Source organism: Pteronotus mesoamericanus, unplaced genomic scaffold, assembly GCF_021234165.1.
Source record: "Pteronotus mesoamericanus isolate MK-2021 breed Mesoamerican mustached bat unplaced genomic scaffold, CSHL_Meso_final scaffold_174, whole genome shotgun sequence".
Taxonomy (NCBI): Eukaryota; Metazoa; Chordata; class Mammalia; order Chiroptera; family Mormoopidae; genus Pteronotus; species Pteronotus mesoamericanus.
This window is the reverse complement of record NW_026555309.1, coordinates 19,028,860-19,048,309: the sequence shown is the minus strand read 5'-3', so window position 1 is coordinate 19,048,309 and position 19,450 is coordinate 19,028,860. Positions and strand designations below refer to the sequence as shown.

At 35.4% G+C, this 19,450-nt stretch overlaps 1 protein-coding gene across 4 annotated transcripts in view; it reads right to left on the bottom strand.

The window, feature by feature from the left end:
• VPS13B (vacuolar protein sorting 13 homolog B) overlaps window positions 1–19,450 on the bottom strand; it is a 673,385-nt gene that overhangs the window by 182,232 nt on the left and 471,703 nt on the right. For all 4 annotated transcript variants that reach the window (XM_054590316.1, XM_054590313.1, XM_054590314.1 and 1 more), the window contains exon 35: window positions 2,107–2,244. In XM_054590316.1, the coding sequence (XP_054446291.1) occupies window positions 2,107–2,244 (138 nt within the window). The remainder of the gene's footprint in view (window positions 1–2,106; window positions 2,245–19,450) is intronic.

Genomic DNA, 19,450 nt, shown 5'->3' with positions numbered 1-19,450 from the left:
ATAGTTCTTTGTATGTTCACACTTTTAAATCCCATCAACAGATTAACACGCTTAAGAAAAACTGGGCCCCAGCAAAGGGGCCAGTGCTGACGGTTTCCTGTTGTTTACTGAGGACATGACGGGAGGTCACCTCCTCCACCTTTAGTTGTGGATCCTAAGGGCCTTGGCACGCCGTAGCCCTCAGACTCAACCAGGTCCACGCATCGAAATGCGCGCCCTTTGGAGTAATGCTAGAGATCTGAAGACACTGTAGCATCTTTGTTTTAGATTCTTAATGAATAAACTAATATTCTTTTGATGACTCATATGTTCTGAAGCACTTTAAGTATAAAATAAAATAAAAGTGGAAATGGGGTATTTGCTGTTAAATATTGGGTTAGCCAAAAAGTCTGTTTAGTTTTTTCCATAAAAATAATGTATTTTGCTGTGCAGAATGTGCACCCATGTTTTTCGCCCAAACTTTCAGGAAAAAAAAAACTTTTGTTTTAATTTTTTAATTCAACTTTTATTTATTTATATTTAGATACTTGTTTTTTGTATTATAAAGAAATTTTAGCATTTATTTTTGAATGTATTACGGTACAAGAAATTTTATGTAACAAATAATTACAAAACACAAGAGCAGATACAAGGTATTTCAGGTACTACCCATGGATAACGTACATCTTTATTTTTCTCTCAAAAATTTGGGCTAAAAAGTGTGTGTTATACGCGGCAAAATACAGTAAAAGACACATTTTTCATTTTCACCAATAACTTTATTGATTTGAACATTTTGAGTATGTTCGTTATCTCCTACATCTTTGTATAATGTTGATTGTTCTCCATTAATATCTTGCTTGATCGCTATCTACTTTAACTGGTCTACCCAACCATGGAGCATCATCCAGTAAGAAATCTCCAGCACTAAACTTTGCAATCCACTTTTGACATGTTCCATGAATCACAGCACCTTCTCCATACACTGCACAAAACTTTTGCATTTCAGTTCGGTTTTTACCTTTCTTGAAATTAAATAAAGCAAAATGTGCCAAAAATGTTGCATATTTCCTTTCATTTCAATATAAAAATGAGTACACAAAAATTCACCAGTTTTTGTAAGTTTTTTAAAAATGCACGTTGACATGACAGCTGTCACAATATAACCTAACAAAACTGTTTCAAATTAAGTTACAGACAACTAAACGCTACTGGAGTAATCTTATAGAAGAAAACCAAATTAACTTTTTGGCCAACCTAATAAATAGTTAAAATTTCACTGAAGTGAGGAAATAGTAATAAAAAGAAGAGGAGGCAGAAAACAAGATGAAGGGAGAAGAAACAGAGCAAGAAAAAGAAAGAGGAAGATGAGGATAAGGGAAAGAAAGGAAAAATCTCTAGTTACATTACAATTAGTATAGTATAGAAGTGATTTAGGTCTTTGTAGTCATAAAGACCTGGGTTTTATTGGATCATCTGCCACTATGACCTTGGGCAATTTACATCACTTTTCCTTATTCATAAAATAGGGATAATTACAGTGCCTACTCCTTGGGATACATAAGTGTGTAAAACACCAGTGCCTGGAAGATGGTAAGCATTTGATATACACTGATATGTGTCTGTCTATCTAAAACTTAGTATTAATGTATTTCAAGTATTTTGCTAAGGATCTGAAATAAGTGTACTTAATGCATTTAATCAAATCTATCTGTATACACTGTCTTAAGTATGTATATCATGTATCTCATCCATCCATCCACCCATCCACCAATCTATTTTATTCTCTTCATTTACAGGTAAGGCATATAGGAGATTAGATTAACTGCTTAAGGTCACATAGTTAATTAGTAGGAAAGATAGAAATAAAATCCCGCGTCTTTGGCTTCCGGTCAGTTATTTTTTATTTGTAAACCACATTTTGTCAGACTAAAGGTAAGTTTTAATGCATATTAATATTTGCTTTTTGATCTCTACAATGGGTAGCCTGAAAAGAGTACAGTTCTGGAAAACAAATGATCTATTCATTTGGCAACAAATAGCAAGATGCCTAACAGACCCTACGTACATGTTCATATACTCTCATGAAGAAGAAGAGTACATACATTTTAACCATGACTTTCTTACCTGGCCCATTAAGAAAGTCTTTAATTTGTAGTATTACAAGGGAAGGTGGAATACCACTCTTGCTGTCTATTTCTCCAGGCACCGTCTGCAGCCAAACTGTGCAGTAATCAAGGGCTTCAGGCAGAGTCTTCCCAGGATCTGCAGTGACAAAATTAAAATTAAAAATGTCAATTACATCACACACATCTCATTTTGTTGTAAGAGTTTCAGCTGATAAACAAGAAAAAAAAGTCTGGTTAATTACTGTATGTAACCTTCACTGATTCATTTGTATACATGCAGTATATTCATTTGCATACACGAGTACTTGTACGGATAACGAGAAGCTTTCTTTGTACAAAGTGAAAGGATAAAACCATGCTTTCCAGAACCAGGTCCAAAAGGAAAAGACATTTCAAACCTTAACTCATGTCATCTTTGAGTGAAGGAAAGCTGCTGTACTCTGAGCCACTGACCATTAACAGTTGAATAACTGGATTTTTTTTTTTTTTAGAAGGGGATGTTGGAAACAAATTAAAGAAAGAAGTGCAACCTTTTCAGCTTTAAAAAAAAGCATATACATGTTCAAAGAAGCAGTGGATTAGTACTACTTAAGGGTTATTTGATCTGTTTCGGAGTTTTACTGACATTACATTCACTTTTTACTACTAGGCTTTTGAAGTTTAACGTCAGTAGCTTTCCCATAACCTTCTTTAATGATAAAAATTGGTCAATCTTTTAATAGTCCAAATTATAACAAAAACTTGACTTTTTCTGGTTTAACTTTTTCTATTAAATACTGTGTATTTTAAAAATCCTTTTTTTCTGGCTAATATTGTATATATTTTTAAAAAGCATTTTTTAGTAAACAGATGGCAAACGGAATTTTCTTTTTAATGTTTAGCAAGCCAGTTTTTATTGCAATAGCTCTTTAAATAAAAACGACTGCTGTATCTTGGCATACAGTGTAGTAGGCTTTTTAAAAACTTCTAAATATTCACAGTTTTTCTTTAGTTTCAGGATTGTTTTACTCTCTGTGTTTTAATGGCCTCTGAATGTCAATTTTATAGGGATGTTCTTGCCATGGAGTCCATCTATTCCATTTTCAGTTGATTTGAAATGTGTTATTAAAGTGTTATTTATTTTAGGTTTTATTGATTGGATTGCTTTCAAGAATAGCATTTACATACAGTATATTATATTCAACATATGGTTATATAGTATTACTGTCATATGTGAACTGGGCATATAAATTCTGCCTTGGAATTTGTATTTCCTGACCTTATCATGTGATCCTTATGAAATTTGGCACATATGAACCTTTATGTGATTTCAAAGAAAATACTGAAAGCAATTGATCGTGACGTTAGATCTATGTGGTAAAGATCAAACACTAAACTAGTGCATTCTTCTCTTTTTATATGATCAGTGAATTTAAAGCAGTGAGAATATGCATAGTAGATCTATTACACAGTAAGACTATACTGTTCTCTCTGGTGAAAGGATTGTGGATGTCTGTTGCTGGGAGGATCTATAATCAGTCTGTAGGAGCTATGTAACCTGCCAGGATCTGAGTGTCTATTTCTGGGGCCTCACCCATGCAGGCATCATAAAGAAGCTGTTATAAAGTAAGCGGTACTGTTCCAGACCTATGTGAAGAGATATAATTCTTTATTTTGAAGAAAATGCAATCTAGAGGGAGAACAATAATCTAAAAGAGAAAACAGAAACAGGTAAAGTAACTAAGTAATGAACAGAGATGAATTCAATTGATGTAGAAATACTAATATGATGTGTTAGGAAATTGTCAAGTAAAAGTTAGGATGATAAGTAAAGCAAGTTATAGGAATCAGATATCCAAACCTGTATGATGGAACAGGGATATTACTATATAGAGTTCACATAAACAATATTGATATTAATAGAAAAATGGGTAGAAGATAAACAATTATTAAATGGATATTAATAAATAAGAAGCAACTAAGAAATGAAAAATAGCATATAAACATTTAAAATATAAATATTAAGAATATTCAATAAGAGTAATAAAAGAAAATAATTTTTAAATAATTTATTTTATTTATAATTAATTAGTTAATTTTTTAAAATAAAAAATATTTCATCTTTCAGATAGGCCAAGACCAAAAAAAAAAAAAAAAGAAAAGAAAAGGATGTCTGTGCAATACACACACGTACGCCAAGCACACACTCATTGTAGAATTGTTAATTATAGCAAAAAGTAGAAAACAGGACTTCTGGCCAAGAGGGAGGCATAGGTAGATAGACTGTGCATCCTCACACAACCAAAAGAAGGACAATAGCAAATTTAAAAACAAAAAATAACCAGACTGCCAGAAAATTGAACAGTATGGTAGGAGGGGCTGAGACAGGCAGCTGGGGTGGAGAGGACACGCAGCAAGGTGGCAGCTGGCAGACCTGGCGTTCCCACATTTGCCTGTGTATAAACCGCAGGAACAGCTGAGGGATGAGACAAACCATGCAACCCAGGGTTCCAGCATGGGAAACGAAAGCCTCAAAACCTCTGGTTGTAAAAACCTGTGAGGGTTGCGGCAGTGGGAGAAACTACCAGCCTCACAGGAGAGTACCTTGGAGAGACCCACAGGGTCCCAGAACATATACAAACCCACCCACCCTGGAGTCAGCACTAGAAGGGCCCAATTTGCTTGTGGGTAGCAGGGGAAGTGACTTAAAGCTGGTGGAGGGCCAAGCAAGCAGCATTGTTCCTTCTTGGATCCCTCCCCTACATATAGCATCACAACGCAGTGCCCTGGGCACCCTGGCAAATACTTAAGGCTCCACTCCTTCCAATGTAACTGGTTCGCTGAGACAAAGAAATATGGCCCAAATGAAACAACAGATCAAAGCTCTAAAAATACAACTAAGCGATGACCAGATAGCCAACCTATCAGGTGCAAAGTTCAAAACACTGATAATCAGGATGCTCACAGAAATGGTTGAGTATGGTTGCAAAATGGTGGAAAAAGTGAAGGCTATGCAAAGTGAAATAAAGAAAAATATACAGGGAACCAACAGAAAAGGGAAGGAAACCAGGACTCACACCAACGATTGGGAACAGAAGGAAGAGATAAACATTCAACCAGAACAGAATGAAGAAACAAGAATTCAAAAAAAGAAAATATGAGGAGACTTAGGAATGTCTGGGACAGCTTCAAATGTTCCAACATCCGAATCATAGGGGTGCCAGAAGGAGAAGAGGAAGAGCAAGAAATTGAAAACTTTTGAAAAAATAATGGAGGAGAACTTCTCCAACCTAGTGAAAGAAAGAGACTTCCAGGAGATCCAGGAAGCTCAGAGAGTCCCAAAGAAGTTGGACCCAAGGAAGCACACACCATGGCACATCATAATTACATTACCTAAGATTAAAGATAGGGAGAGAATCTTAAAAGCAGCAAGAGAAAAGGAGACAGTTGCCTACAAAGGAGTTCCTGTAAGGCTATCAGCTGATTTCTCAAAAGAAACCTTGTAGGCAAGAAGGCGCTGGAAAGAAATATTGAAAGTCATGAAAGACAAGGACCTATATCCAAGATTACTGTATCCAGCAAAACTATCATTTAGAATGGAAGGGCAGATAAAGTGCTTCCCAGATAAGGTAAAGTTAAAGGAGTTCATCATCACTAAGCCCTTAATATATGAAATGTTAAAGGGACTTATCTAAGAAAAAGATGAAGATCAGAAACTATGAACAGTAAGATAAGAAACTCACAACTATCAACAACTGAATCTAAAACAAAAACAAAGACAAACTAAGCAAACAACTAGAACAGGAACAGAATTACAGAAATGGAGATCCGAGGGGTTGGGGAGAGGGCAGAATGGGGGAAAAGGCACAATGAATAAGAAACATAAATAGTAGGTACAAAATAGACAGGTGGTGGTTAAGAATAATATAGGAAATGGAGAACTTATATGTATGACCCATGAACATGAACTGGGCAGGGGGGGGTGGAGATGTTGTTGGGAGCAGGGCGTGCTGAGTGGAGGGGAATAAAGGGGAGAAAAAAATGGGACAACTGTAATAGCATTATATATATATATATATATATATATATATAGACATGCTATATATATGCACCTAGATGCCCATCAGCAGATTAATGCTAAATAAATAATGGTAATACATACAATTATTTAAAGAATAAGATCTCCATGTGTTGACATAAGACATCCATTTTATATTGTTAGTAAAAAATAAAGCAGGTTAAGCATCTTGTCATTTATTAACCATTTAGGATTTCAATTCTACAAAATATTTATTTATTCATATTTCTGTTAGTTCCTTTTTCTTAATAATCTGTAGGAGCTCAGATCATATATTATGGGTGTTAAAATTTTGTTTGCCATATGTAGCAACTGTTTCCTCTTGGTTATTTCAGTTGTCTTTTAATTATGTTCTGATGCTTGTTGCATGCATACCTTTTTTATAGATGTGGTAAAAAAACTATTAACTTTTATTTTATGAATTTATTCCTAGGTGCTTATATATTTTTCTGTAGCTTCTTAAAGAATTTTTAAAATTATGCTTTTACTTTTAACCATTTAATCTTTTTGCAGAGAACAAATTAAAACAAGAGAACAATTTTTCATTCATAAGATTAGCATAAATGAAAATATTGATAATATCTTTTGTGGGGAGGAAGGAGAAACGGGTCCTCCCCATGTTTGGTGGGTAAGAGTGTAACTGCAGTATTTTTGCATGGATGGGGAGAGGGCTGAATGAGTATCTATCAAAATTCTGAATACCCATGCCCTTGGAATCTATCAGAAAGATGAACTGCAGGGACTCTATTTTAAAGAAATACTTAAAAATACATAGGTAATCTCCAAAGAAGTTGACTGTGGCATCACTTGGATTTTAAAAATATGGGAAAAATAAACCTAAGTGAGAAATGGTAAAATAAATTATGACTATACTGTGAATGCTGCATAGAATACTGTGCTGGCATTATTCCCAGTGTTCTTTGATGGATGATTGGATAAGAAGATACAGTACATACAGAATGGAATACTACTCAGCCATAAGAAAAGATGTAATATTGCCCCTTGCAACAACATGAATAGATCTTGAGATTATCATGCTAAGTGAAATAAATCACACTGAAAAGAACAAGAACCATATGATTTCACTCATATGTGGAATAAAAAAGAGAAAGCCACAAAGGAACAAACAAAAAATACCTCAGACACTGACAATAGTGTGGTGGTTACTAGAGAAGAAAGGGTATAGAGTGAGGTTGAGGAGGGTTAAGGGGAATCAACTATATGGTGATGAAGGAGGCTAGACTTTGGGTGGTGAGTACACAGTGAAATATATGATGATATAGTACAGAATTGTACACTTGAAACTTATATAACCTTATTAACCAATGTCATCCCAGTAACTTAAAAAAAATATTATGCTGTTAGTAAAAAGAGGAAAGTGAATCTGATGTACTGATATAGAAGAGCTTCAAAATGTCTTGTGAACAATGAAGAAACAGAACACTAAGTTTAGTAAATTCAAAGGTAACGGTCCTATCTGCATTCTTAAAGACATACACACACGTACAAACCTTTTTCTAAGTACTAAAGGATGATCATCTTTAGGATGATCCTAAGCACATATATGGACCTATAAATTATCCAGAACTAAAAAAAAAAAAGTTCTACACAGCATTTATAAAAATTAAAGGGGAGAGGAAGAAGCACTTCAAAGGTTATGTGATGTTCTACCTTCATCAAGTCATATAGACAGGGGAAACAGCAAATTCTGATAATGTGAATGAGGATTTTACAAGTAGGCAAAATGGGTCTTATGCAGGTTGCCTCTCTCTTATTAGAAGTTAGAGGACCTGGCCACCTGGTACCCAGCCTATAGGAAAGTTTATATCAGTAAGGAGTCTGCCTTAGGGCAATTACAGGGAGATATGATTTAGACATAAACAAACAAACTGGCAATAGGAAGCAGAATAGGAATAAAGAAAATGTAAAAGTCTAAGAAATGTATTCACAGAAGCCAAAATTTCAATGACTATTACCCAAGAAAATATTAGAGACTTAATGATAGTATTGGTTTAATTACTACACAACCAGTTTAAAAGTACAGCTGTACTTATAGGGCTGATAGGACAAACCATTGAAATTAGGAACATACAGGAAAATACAGATTGCGTGGCTGATGAACACTGAATGTATGACAGGGCTGGTGGCTACTCTCCCAGCTTTGGCTAATATCTCTACTTTGGATATTCCTGCGGCCATTATGGTTGTAAGCAGCAGTAGCAGAAAGATATGTCAGACTCCCAGAGAAATAGCTCAGGTTTGCAAGTTGCTAGTTAGTCCCTATGCTCTAATGTCTAGATGATGAGGGGCATGACTTCTCGACTTCCGGTCCTGTCTTCAATTTAACTTCTCCTGAGTTCCATTATCAGGTCTAGAAAATAGGATTCGTATTACACATTCCTCAGGGTCAGTATAGCTGGGACAGCACCAGATAAACTGAGATTAAAGGAGCCTGTGAATATAATATAAATGGAGTGACAAGTAGGGATGGCTGTTTCATTCTGGAAGCTCCTTCAGACGTTGTTAGTTTGATTCCCCATACTTTGCAAACACATTTATCTGAATATAGGAAGCTCTTGAAAATAGTAAGCTCCTCCCAATGTTGATGAGCATTATCTCTAAGCCTAAGAAACAGGAGAAAATCTTATCTTATTGGGAGTAACAGAATGTGGGAAATGGGTCAGAAAAATGACAAACTGCTTGCTCATAGCCATAAATCTCATTCAATTAGAAAAACAAATCAATAAGAAAAACAAATGTTAGAACTTTATAATTTGACCAAGTTATAATATTTGTTTTTCTTCTGGGTTGACCTGGCCTCCAAAGAAGAAAAAGAAAACTTCATCATATCCTTCCACAAGAAACAGCTGAAGAGGAGATTCAGCGTCTCAAGTCCATTGCCGAGGGCTTTCACAGAGCCTTGATTCTGCCTGCATTCTTCACGCTTGCAGATCACACTGCTTCTTCACAAAACCTTCATTTCGCTTAACTGCCTGGAAGGTCTTCCTCTGAATTTGAGTCTGTAGTGCTGTTCATTATGGTTATTATTTTTAACCCTTAGCAAATATTCAGAGTTAAGTATGTCTTTGTTTAACATTTGAATTATATAAAATATAACATGACTCAGTGTGCCCAACTCAAAATGAAACTTTGAAAATAAACTAGTTTATTTTCTTTGCAATCTTCAACTTAACACATAACTTTGTTTTCCAGGCTGATATAAAATGGCTCACTGCCTTAGATTTCATAGGCTTTATTATTACTCTGCTTTGTTCTATTATGTGGCACGATAATCCTTTTTCATAACTAAGTTGAATTTTTCCTAAGGTCCCAATGAGAAGACATTTTCCCACAGATTCCAGTGGTAATTTCCCCATTTTAAGATTGCTAAAACACTGAATATATAATGAAGTCCAGTTACTTTTACACCAGAAAGTTCTAAGTGTTACCAACCATAGAGAAAAAAGGTTTTCAATTTCTTTTGCCATATGAATAAGAACTTTGAATTTTAAAAAGTCTAGTGCCATGAGAGTCTCTTCATTTGAAAACTAGATATCCATTATAAGGAGGACTAGAGGAAGGCTCTCCACCACCAACATTTTCTTCCTCACGGGTCCCTGTCTAACAGTTACTTTCACCAACCGCAAGTTTACAATGGCGTTGGACGTCCATGCCTCTGTCTGCTTTCTCCTGGCTGCTTTCACGCTCGACAGCACCTCTACAAGTGGACTAGTGAAGGAAGGGCAGGAAGAGAAGTTTGCCCAATAGTTGTTTTCCTGGCAGTTTCGGGCAAAGTTTCTGTTGTGGAAAATGCAAGTAACTCTAGTCAAAATAACGGTTGTGATCCTAGATTCAATTTTCTCATGATACTCTTGTCTTTTACATTTCTGTGGAAAATGAGTGTGAACTTAAATATAGAGCAATGTCAAGGAAACAGAATTTTCCCATGGCGGAGAGTTCTTGTAAACTTGTGTTACTGGAAAAAGTCTTATTAAATGATATTTGAGGGATGAGCCGTGAAAAATAAACTTCTGATTAATTGGATTTTGTTGTACCTCATTATAACCATGTTTTCTTCAATAAGCAAATGGTTTGTCATCTTACTCCTGGTATTAATTAGCTTCTTGCTGCATTAAAGTGATCCTGTGGCTGCTTGCAATCCTGGATAACAAAATTCTGCTCAACATTATCAACAACTTCTGAAACTACATCATGCTTTAATTCCTAATTCTACCGATGCTAATACTAGCATTACTGATGATATGTGATTAAAATTGTTTCCTAAACTGTGATTAAAGATTTAAATTTCAGTAGCTTTCTGCTTTGATGTCATATTGCATTGAGTTTTCTTTCTAATAGTATAGGCTTAAAACATCACAAACTTCTCAAAGCATAAAATTAATGCATGTATGATGTAGCACTGCAAATAGCCTCAAGATTTACTTGTGTCCATTTTATTGGTTCCACAAAGTCCAGAAGGATCTACTGTTTGGCTGCTGCTGCTTCTTCTTTTTTTTAAATGACAGACTATATTTCATTCTCTTTTCTGCAGAGTCTTCAATGACCTGTGATTGTGGGTTACAAACATCCTGAAATCTGCCCCAGCTAATGAGCCCAGGCCCATCTCAGGCCGCCACAGAAGCAAAGTGGCATCTACAGCTGCTCAGGAAGACCGGTTCTCTTTCCGCTGAGGTCCATGGGGCTGCCATGCATATGAAATAGCATTTAAGTGACTTTTGATGGGCTCTTGAGGGACAACTGTCAAGTGATATGATACTGTCACATGGAAGAGGTTTGTGAGATAGTCTGTCACTGACTCTGGACTTACTGAACACAGACTTCGTTTCATGAAGCTTTCTCACATTTTCATTCTGTAGGAGAGTTTATATCAGTTTATAACAGAATTAAACATGAGGTAATGAAAACATGAACTTTGAAGGCACACAGATCTGGGTATAAATCCTGACTTCTTGAAGTGTGTAAATTTAATTTTAACATCACTGAGTTCCAGTTTCTTTGTTCCCAAAATGGGGATAATAAACTAAATTGTAGGGCTGTTGAGAATATTATATTAGATAATATGTGTAATATGACATGTATGGGGCATGTCATGGTAGGAGTTCAATAAACAGTCACTATTTGGTTTCTTAAACTCAAAACTAAACAAAATAGGAGTATATGATTGGCTTTTCAAATGTCTACTCTTCCTAGTTTTTTGTTTTTATTTTTTGATTTTGAGAAATATTTATTTTATTGATCTAAAATAAGAGGAATAAAAATGGTAAAAAATAAAAAGCTTTTCATACTAGTCAAAATTATACCCAATTTTGGTCTTAAAAACTAGTAAGCTTATTTATACTTAATTTTTAACATAACAATTATTGAGGTCTGAAAAACTACTCAATAAACTTAGTTCCCTATTTAATAACACTGGCTAGGAGAAATTAGAGACTTGACAACTTCCTTGCACTTCGGTTTTGATGATTATCAAATTACATTCTAACCTTCATTCCCATCTCTTAAAAATATCTGGCTCACATAAAGAAGTCAATATTCTGCAAGGATGTAAATAATCTGCAAGCCAAAGTGGACTCCTTTCCATTTTTTAAACTAGAAGTTAAGAGACTTCTTTACAAAGTGATCTGGGTATACCAACCTAAAGAGATTGAAATGACACTTTAAAATGATTTATAAAATAACATGGTAAGTGCATCAGAATTGCAATTTCACTCAGTTTGCTCTCTTGCTCTCTAGCCGCGCCCCACCTCTTTCCAGGAAGATCAAGCAGAGTTCACCGCGCACCAGAGTTGGGAGGAAGAAACCACTAAAGAGGAATCAGGGTAGTGGGTAGGGGCGTAGAGATTCTGTCCTCTTCTCCCTTCTTTCTCACTTCATTGATAAGATATTCCTAGATCGTCCTTTAGCTTAATCCTGTTATGCCCAGCTAAGATTACACAAAGGTGTTTCTTCATGGAATGTGAATAAAATGTAAAGGAAAGCATCTAGGGAGAATGTATTTTACTAGATCTCTTTGCCTCTATCTATGAAATGGACATTCTTTAATCTCCCAAGGGGCATGGTGGCTGTGCTTGTTTTCAGCCATGCTCAACGGCTACAAGTGTAATTCATTATTAGAACAGTCACGTTCTTACCACTGGACATGGCTCAGTATATATTTTTCTATATTTCTTTTATGAGCCTTAGTTTTAATGGCTATATTTTTCTTTTTCTTTTTTTAAATGTAGCCACAGAAGCAAATGTAGTCCATAAGGCCCCTACAATGTATGAAAATTAAATCATTAAGGAACCTAGAACCATAAAACACAGTAACAATTCAATGTCGGGACAGCAAAATCAACCAAAAAACCAGTTCTTAATTGCTTTTGATGCCAGTGAGGAGCCATCATCTCCTTGTTGACTTCTGGGCATTTGGTTAGCTCCATAAGCACTTTCCCCCCATGCTCTGTTCCTCTGCACCTCAGAAGATGTGACAGGAAGGGGCAGAGATTTCCTGGTTTGAAATCCCAAGCCTGGAGCTGAGAGGAAGAGGAAAGCCTTAAAGAGGCTGCTGGACTGTGTGATCACCAGTGTTTGTTAGCTCTTACTTTTAGAATCAAGTCTTCCACGTAAGGAAGTGTATTCTTTCTACTTAATGATGCTAACCAGCAGATAATATATGAAATATCATTTCAATAAGTTCCTTTTACTTTGTTTTCTATACTGTTCTGTGGTGTTCTTGGTCTCTTTCCTGTTTGGCTGTTTTCAGGTTAAATTCTAATGTAGGTTTTCAATGTTTTGCAGGACAACACATTATTAACATTCAGTGCAAGTAAACACAAGGGTGCTTACTTGCAGTAAAATCCAGTAAAAAACTAGACATAGATACTCAAGGAAAATCAACTTAATCCCAAGAGTAAGCCTCTTCTCTTCTCTGAGCAAAGTCTGAGTTCTGTAATATTAAAGCCAAACCAGTGGCTTTAAATGATTCCTCCCATTTTTTATTAATTTGAAGTAAATATTAGTTAAACTAGGTGTCAAAAGGACTGGGACACTAATCTTTTCCTTATGTCTAAAAAGGAAGGTCTGTTAAGATCTTCCTTCTACTACTGCTACTAATTACAGAAGTTCCAACTTACAGTTGAATAACGTTTCATAGTTCCAACGCATTTCATAAATATTGTCTCATTTGGCATGCAGAATAAACCATTAAACTATAAAAAAGATATTATTATACCCATTTTAGAGATAAGGAACCTGAAACACCAGATATTTTAGTAATTTGCTTCAAGAACCAAGAGCAATAGAGCCAAGACTGAAAATACAAACTACTGATTTTGTTTCAATACCCTTCCCCACACATCAGTTTCCCGCACTGGCCGGGTTCACTTCTTATTCAACTTTCTCAGCACAGCTCTCGCTGAGTGATACACCAGAGTGGCCCTCATTTAATAGACCTACTTACTTGCTGATTCCTGTCAAAGTAATAATTTCATTTCACATTATAGGTTAGCAAGAAATGTTCCCAGCAGCTAAATTTTCAGATAAATGTTCAAGTTGTGATCATTATGACATTCAAGTCACAGGTTAATGCTAAGCCTTTCCAATGACATTAGCAAAACCTTTAATTCTAAAGAGACATGTAATTCAATCCATCTCTTAAAGTCACAATAACTAAATGAAATCAAGATATGATTTATGAGGTGTAAGAAGCCAGTTTATGATTTTCCAACTGTTGGTTTACTCAAATGTCTTTGGCACATTTTCTGCAGCCCTATTCATGAAAGGGTAACGAAGTCAATTACTGTAACTGAAATTTTTCAAACTACACAATAGCAATAATTGCACTGAAATGATGTGACCTGTTTTTTGCCAATTACTACCACTATTTTAAAATCTGCTTGAAGATAGTAACAATGATGATAAAAGCAACAACATAATATTATCGCTCATTGAGTCCTGTGCTACACATTGAACTAAGAGCTTCCTATACGTTGTTTAATTCTCACAGCAACCTTAAGAGGTTACTATCAGTATCATACCCATATTATAGATAAGGAACTGAGGTTTAGAGAGGTTAAATAACAGGCCCACAAGCACACAGATGGAAGCAGCAGAGCCGGGATTCGAACCCAGGACTGACTGACTCCAATTCTTGAGCTCTTATTGAGCTCTCTTTCATGTTTGCCTCTTAATTGGACCCGAAGTCACATCTCTAATGTTTATAAAACTTACATTTCTGTCCTACATAGAAGTATGCTAAGACCTGCCTTAGGATGATAAATTCTAGTCAACTTTAATTTCTGTATTTTAGCCTTGTTGATGCTTTTGAAAAATTTTATTAAGGTAAAGAAGCTGCAAGAGGGCAGAAGCAATTGTTTTCAAATCAGTATTGTTAGTTCCTAGAACACATTAATGAGCAATAAGATACGGGACTGGCTGACTAAGGAAGCATGGGGGCTAGTTAAATTCCACCAGAATGGTTCAACTCCTTCACAACTGACCAGATGGCACCGTCATTTCTTCAAAAACAAACAAAAAGCTCCAAACAAACAAGAAGAAAAATGACTTTCTGAGGCTGCCTTGGGCTGCATAGTCAAGATATGAGGCAATTTCAAATCTGGACTCTATTACCTTAAACAAAACAAATACCAATTTTAAAATATTTATAAACACAACTAATACGATTATGTTAAAAACAACTACATACATCTTTATTTAAAAGAGAATTGCCAATAATACAGCTGCTCCATATAAGGGCTCTGGCAGAAGGTCTCATTCTGTAAGAGGTTGCCCCAGGTGAGAAGGGTGTGGAAAAACCTACCGGCACATTATTTTAGTATTTTAAAAAGAAACCTGTTAACTCGCAGAGGTATTATCTACTTGAATAGACAGAAAATCACTTACAAGTTATTAATATTAATAGCCATAGATTAAATTCAAGTTGATAACTTATTCTTTAAAGAATCTGCCAATTTTTAAGTTACAGAGAGTAAAACAAAGCACTATACATACACTTATAGGCACAGCTGGCATATTTTAAGGTCACTAAATTGTGCAGACTGGGGATGAGGCTTTATCACTCAAAATTATAAGCAATTATCATCATTCTTATTTCACTTCAGGTTTCTAAAATAAAGTTATAGGCATAAATACAGATTCCATCTGTCATCTATTCTGAGTAGCATCTCGTAATAAATTTAGGTTTTTCAATACATATGCATGCGCTAAGGAGGCAAAATGACATGAGGGACAATGAATTTCACAGCATTTCTTCTTCTAAATTGATTTTATAATACATGAAAGGCTATCCCTAAGGAACACACAGGGAAAACACTATTACCGCCCTGTGAGTATTTGGGCATGTTCTTTGTTTAATGCTGACATGGGCAGCGTCAAGTTAATGCTGACAACTCCCTGAGAGCAGTAATTATTCATTACAATACATTTAACTGATCTGTGCTTACAGATGTAAAGATATTAAAGTATCACTTTTGGGGGAAATCCTGTATTAAGTTTCTCAGAAAGCCATGTGTTGGCTAATGGACTAGAAAATATTTTTATTATTTTAAATCACAGGATTTCTGGTGCCAGCCCAAATTGCAATAAGCTCACTGCAGCCTAACTCTCATGCTGCTTACAATTAAAAACTTGAAAAAAAACCAACAACACAACAATACTTGAGGACTCCAAAAAGTAAACAAGAACAATGCAGATTGGAGAGGGGTCTCAACTTACAGATATGACCCATAAAATGGTGAGTTTCCCCTTTTCTTTTGTTCTATTCCCCCCTCATTTTTCTTCTAACTTTGACTTGAGAGCCAGTCCTAAGATGTGGTGCACAGTGATGGCAAGAACAGCTGCAAGTCCAACAGAACCCCTGTGTGGGATGCAATGCCTCTGTGGCTTCACGGCTGTAGGGGAGTCCGGGTGTTTTTCCTTCATCTCCTGGTTTTGCCCCAAAGGTGGCCATGTATGTGCATGTGTGCATCTGTGTGTGTGTGTGTGTGTGTGTAATAGGTAGGGCAGTGGCTGTGATGTGACAGCAGTGACAAGCATTTAATACTTTAGCAGGTGTTATAACTATGTTTCATGAGGTAAAAGTAAACACACTTGAAATGAATGGGAATATAATTCTCAGAAACAAACTATAAAAAAAGAACTGAATGGACATTTAGAACTGAGAAATTCAACAGAACTATCTAATATAAAGAACAGAGACAAAAAATAAAAAAAAGGAGTCTCAGCAATCTGTGGGATAATATGAAATTGTTTAACACTAGAGTCCCAAAAGGAAAGGAGAAAGATTAGTACAGAAAAATATTTAAAGAAATAATAGCCAAAAAGTTACTATACTTAATTAAATAACATACATTTACAGAATCAAGAAACTCAGAGAACTTCAAACAGGATAAATTCGAAGAAATATCAAGCCCAGACACATCATAATCAAGCTATAGAAAACCAAAAATAAAGAAGAAAAAACTTGAAAACGGACAGAGAAAACAACACAAATTGTATATATGGAATCAATAATAGGACTTAACGTAGATTTCTCTTCAGAAACCACAGAGGATAGAAGACAGTGGAACAGTTGCTCCAAAGTGCTGGAAGACATGTCAACCCAGAATTCTATATCCAGCAAAAACATCTTTCAGGAATGAGGCAGACAAAACAATACTCTCAGATCATGCAAAACTAAAATAATACGTTGCCAGCAAGCTGCTCTAAAAGAAATGCTAAAGCAAGTTCTTAATGCTGAAGGAAAATAGACCAGAGGAAAACCTGGAACTTGAGGAATGAAGGAAAAGCTCTGGACATGGTAAAAAACTGGAAAATATAAATATACTTGTTTTTTCCTTTTTAGTTCTTTCAGATATGTAACATTATTGAAACAAAGATTATTATCTAAATCTTATCTGGTAGGGTTTTCAATACATGCAGATGTAGTATATATGATGATTATAACATAAGTGGGGAAGGGTAAAGAAATCTATAAGGCTTCTACATTTTTCTTGAAGTGATAAAACGTCACTGCTAAGTATACTGAAAAATTAGGCATGTATACTGGAAAGGCCAAAAGCAATCACTAAAATATATTACAAAGAAAAAAACCAAAAAAACAAACAGATAAGTTAAATAGAACACCAAAAGTTATTCTGAATTGTGTTTATAATGCAATCTACGAGTAATGTAGAAAAATAATTTGAAGAGTAGTCCTATTTCATTCCTCTGTATCCAAGCAGCTTTACACCATTGCATACAAATGATACTGAAGTTTTCTAAATTGCTTCTTTGGCACAGCCTTCCCTGACCCATATTCTGGTAAACTTTCAGCATTAATTATAATCAGTATAACTATTAAGTGAAGAGAGGTGCGTGAAGGCAGAGAAACTGAGTCTTCTTACTGGTTCCTTAGCATCTTGAATGTGTCTGATAACCTGCCAGGGTTCAAATGGGACAAATGAATGAATATTTCCAAAGACTGTCTGAATGTAGAAACAAAAGCATGACAGGGATCACAAGTTCATCCTAAAACAAAGTCACATGACTGTACAAGACAAGAGGGTAAGTGTGATTTTAAAAACCACGTTGATTAATTTAAAGCAGATCCCTTAGGCTATTACACCATATTACAACAACGTTCAAAGGGATTTTAGTATTTGCTTTCAGGGTCCTCGTTGCAGTCTGCTGAATATGTCAAACGAAACCACATCTTCATAACTTAATGTGAACAATATTTCTATCTTCCAGAATCACCCAGAGCCATGCTTTACCAGTGAATAAAGTCCGTGATCAAGTGGCTCGGGCCATTTTAGGACCCACATGAATTAGAGAATCAAAACCTCTGAGATAACCAGGGCCTTAGTGGTCTCCTGCCTATGAATTCTTTTATAACATTCCTACTGGTTCCCTTATTAATTAATGAGTCAAATAAAATCTTTGATATAGTCTCTTATGATATTTATGAAAATTATGACTTTGGGGGGAAATTATCCTATAAACATAAGTCTTTTTAAGGAGTAACAAAAAATCACTTGTTCACTTTTTGTTCCGTGTGATTTCCATACGAAGGAACATGAGCACATGTAATAATGGTTGATAACTTCCATAGAAAACAGTAAACAATTTCAAGTCACATGGTGCTAGAATTTTTTTACAATCAAATATTCTTGTCCTCTCAAAAAAGAAAACTCGTTATCTCCATAAAGACCTCAGGCACGTCTGATATACTAAAATGTGGCACTCACTGAGATGCACATATATGTTAAAACTGCCAGTGGATGGCGGCCACTTGAGTCCCCTTGTGGAAAAGGACTCATTTTAGTATCAAGAGAAAAAGTACAATAGGCCTTCAATGTCATCTGTAGATTCAGTGACTTTAAGCAACACAACATATAATGAAACCAATTTTACCACAGGCTAAATGACACAAACAAGGCTTAAGTTTCCGCAGCATCTTATCAACGATATCAAATACGATGTTGAATGAAATGACATTTGAGGACCGGATGTATGAACACTGCAGAAAGACATATGTTACTTTCATTTTTAACTTGTGACTTTAACTTTTCCTTGACCTTTCTAAGAATGTTAGCTTCATGGTGATACCCCTCTGTCCTTCCAATTAAAGACACTGCAATGACTCCTTCACTTTAGAATCCAAAAGTGAAACTGGCCACCTCCACCTTACTGCTCCTCCTCCCCATGAATGGCAACATCATAGCCATTCCCATTTTTCTCTTTTTTCTTACCCACATGGTTAATAATTCAGGGTTCAAAAGAATACTTGACCTGGAAGAGTGCTTTCTCTTCAGAATGGAAAAGTGCTACATGAAGTGTTTCTAGATAACTAAATTGGTAGTGGGACTTGAATAATTCATTCAAGTAAGCGATTTAACATAGAAATTCCCCAGATCAGTTATTTATGAAAAAACCTTCATTAACATTCAATACAATTTCTGTACTTAAAACACTGAATAAACAACTTAGTGCTCCACTAGAATATCAAAAGAAAATCTGCATCTCTACAACAAGTCAAAATAAACTTCAATCTGATAGGGTGGTGGCTTACACATGTCAACTCTCAGAGGCCAGAGCAGAAGAGTTTAAATTTTTTTAGAAAGGTGAATGTGAGATGAATTCCAAATTGCTCAATGACAAAACTTTAAATTGGAAGAGACCTTAATATTTATAATACCACATTTTATAGAAAGGAAACAGAAACCCAAACAAGTGAACTGGCAAAGGTCATGCTGCTAATTAATGGCAGGACCAATACCAGAAT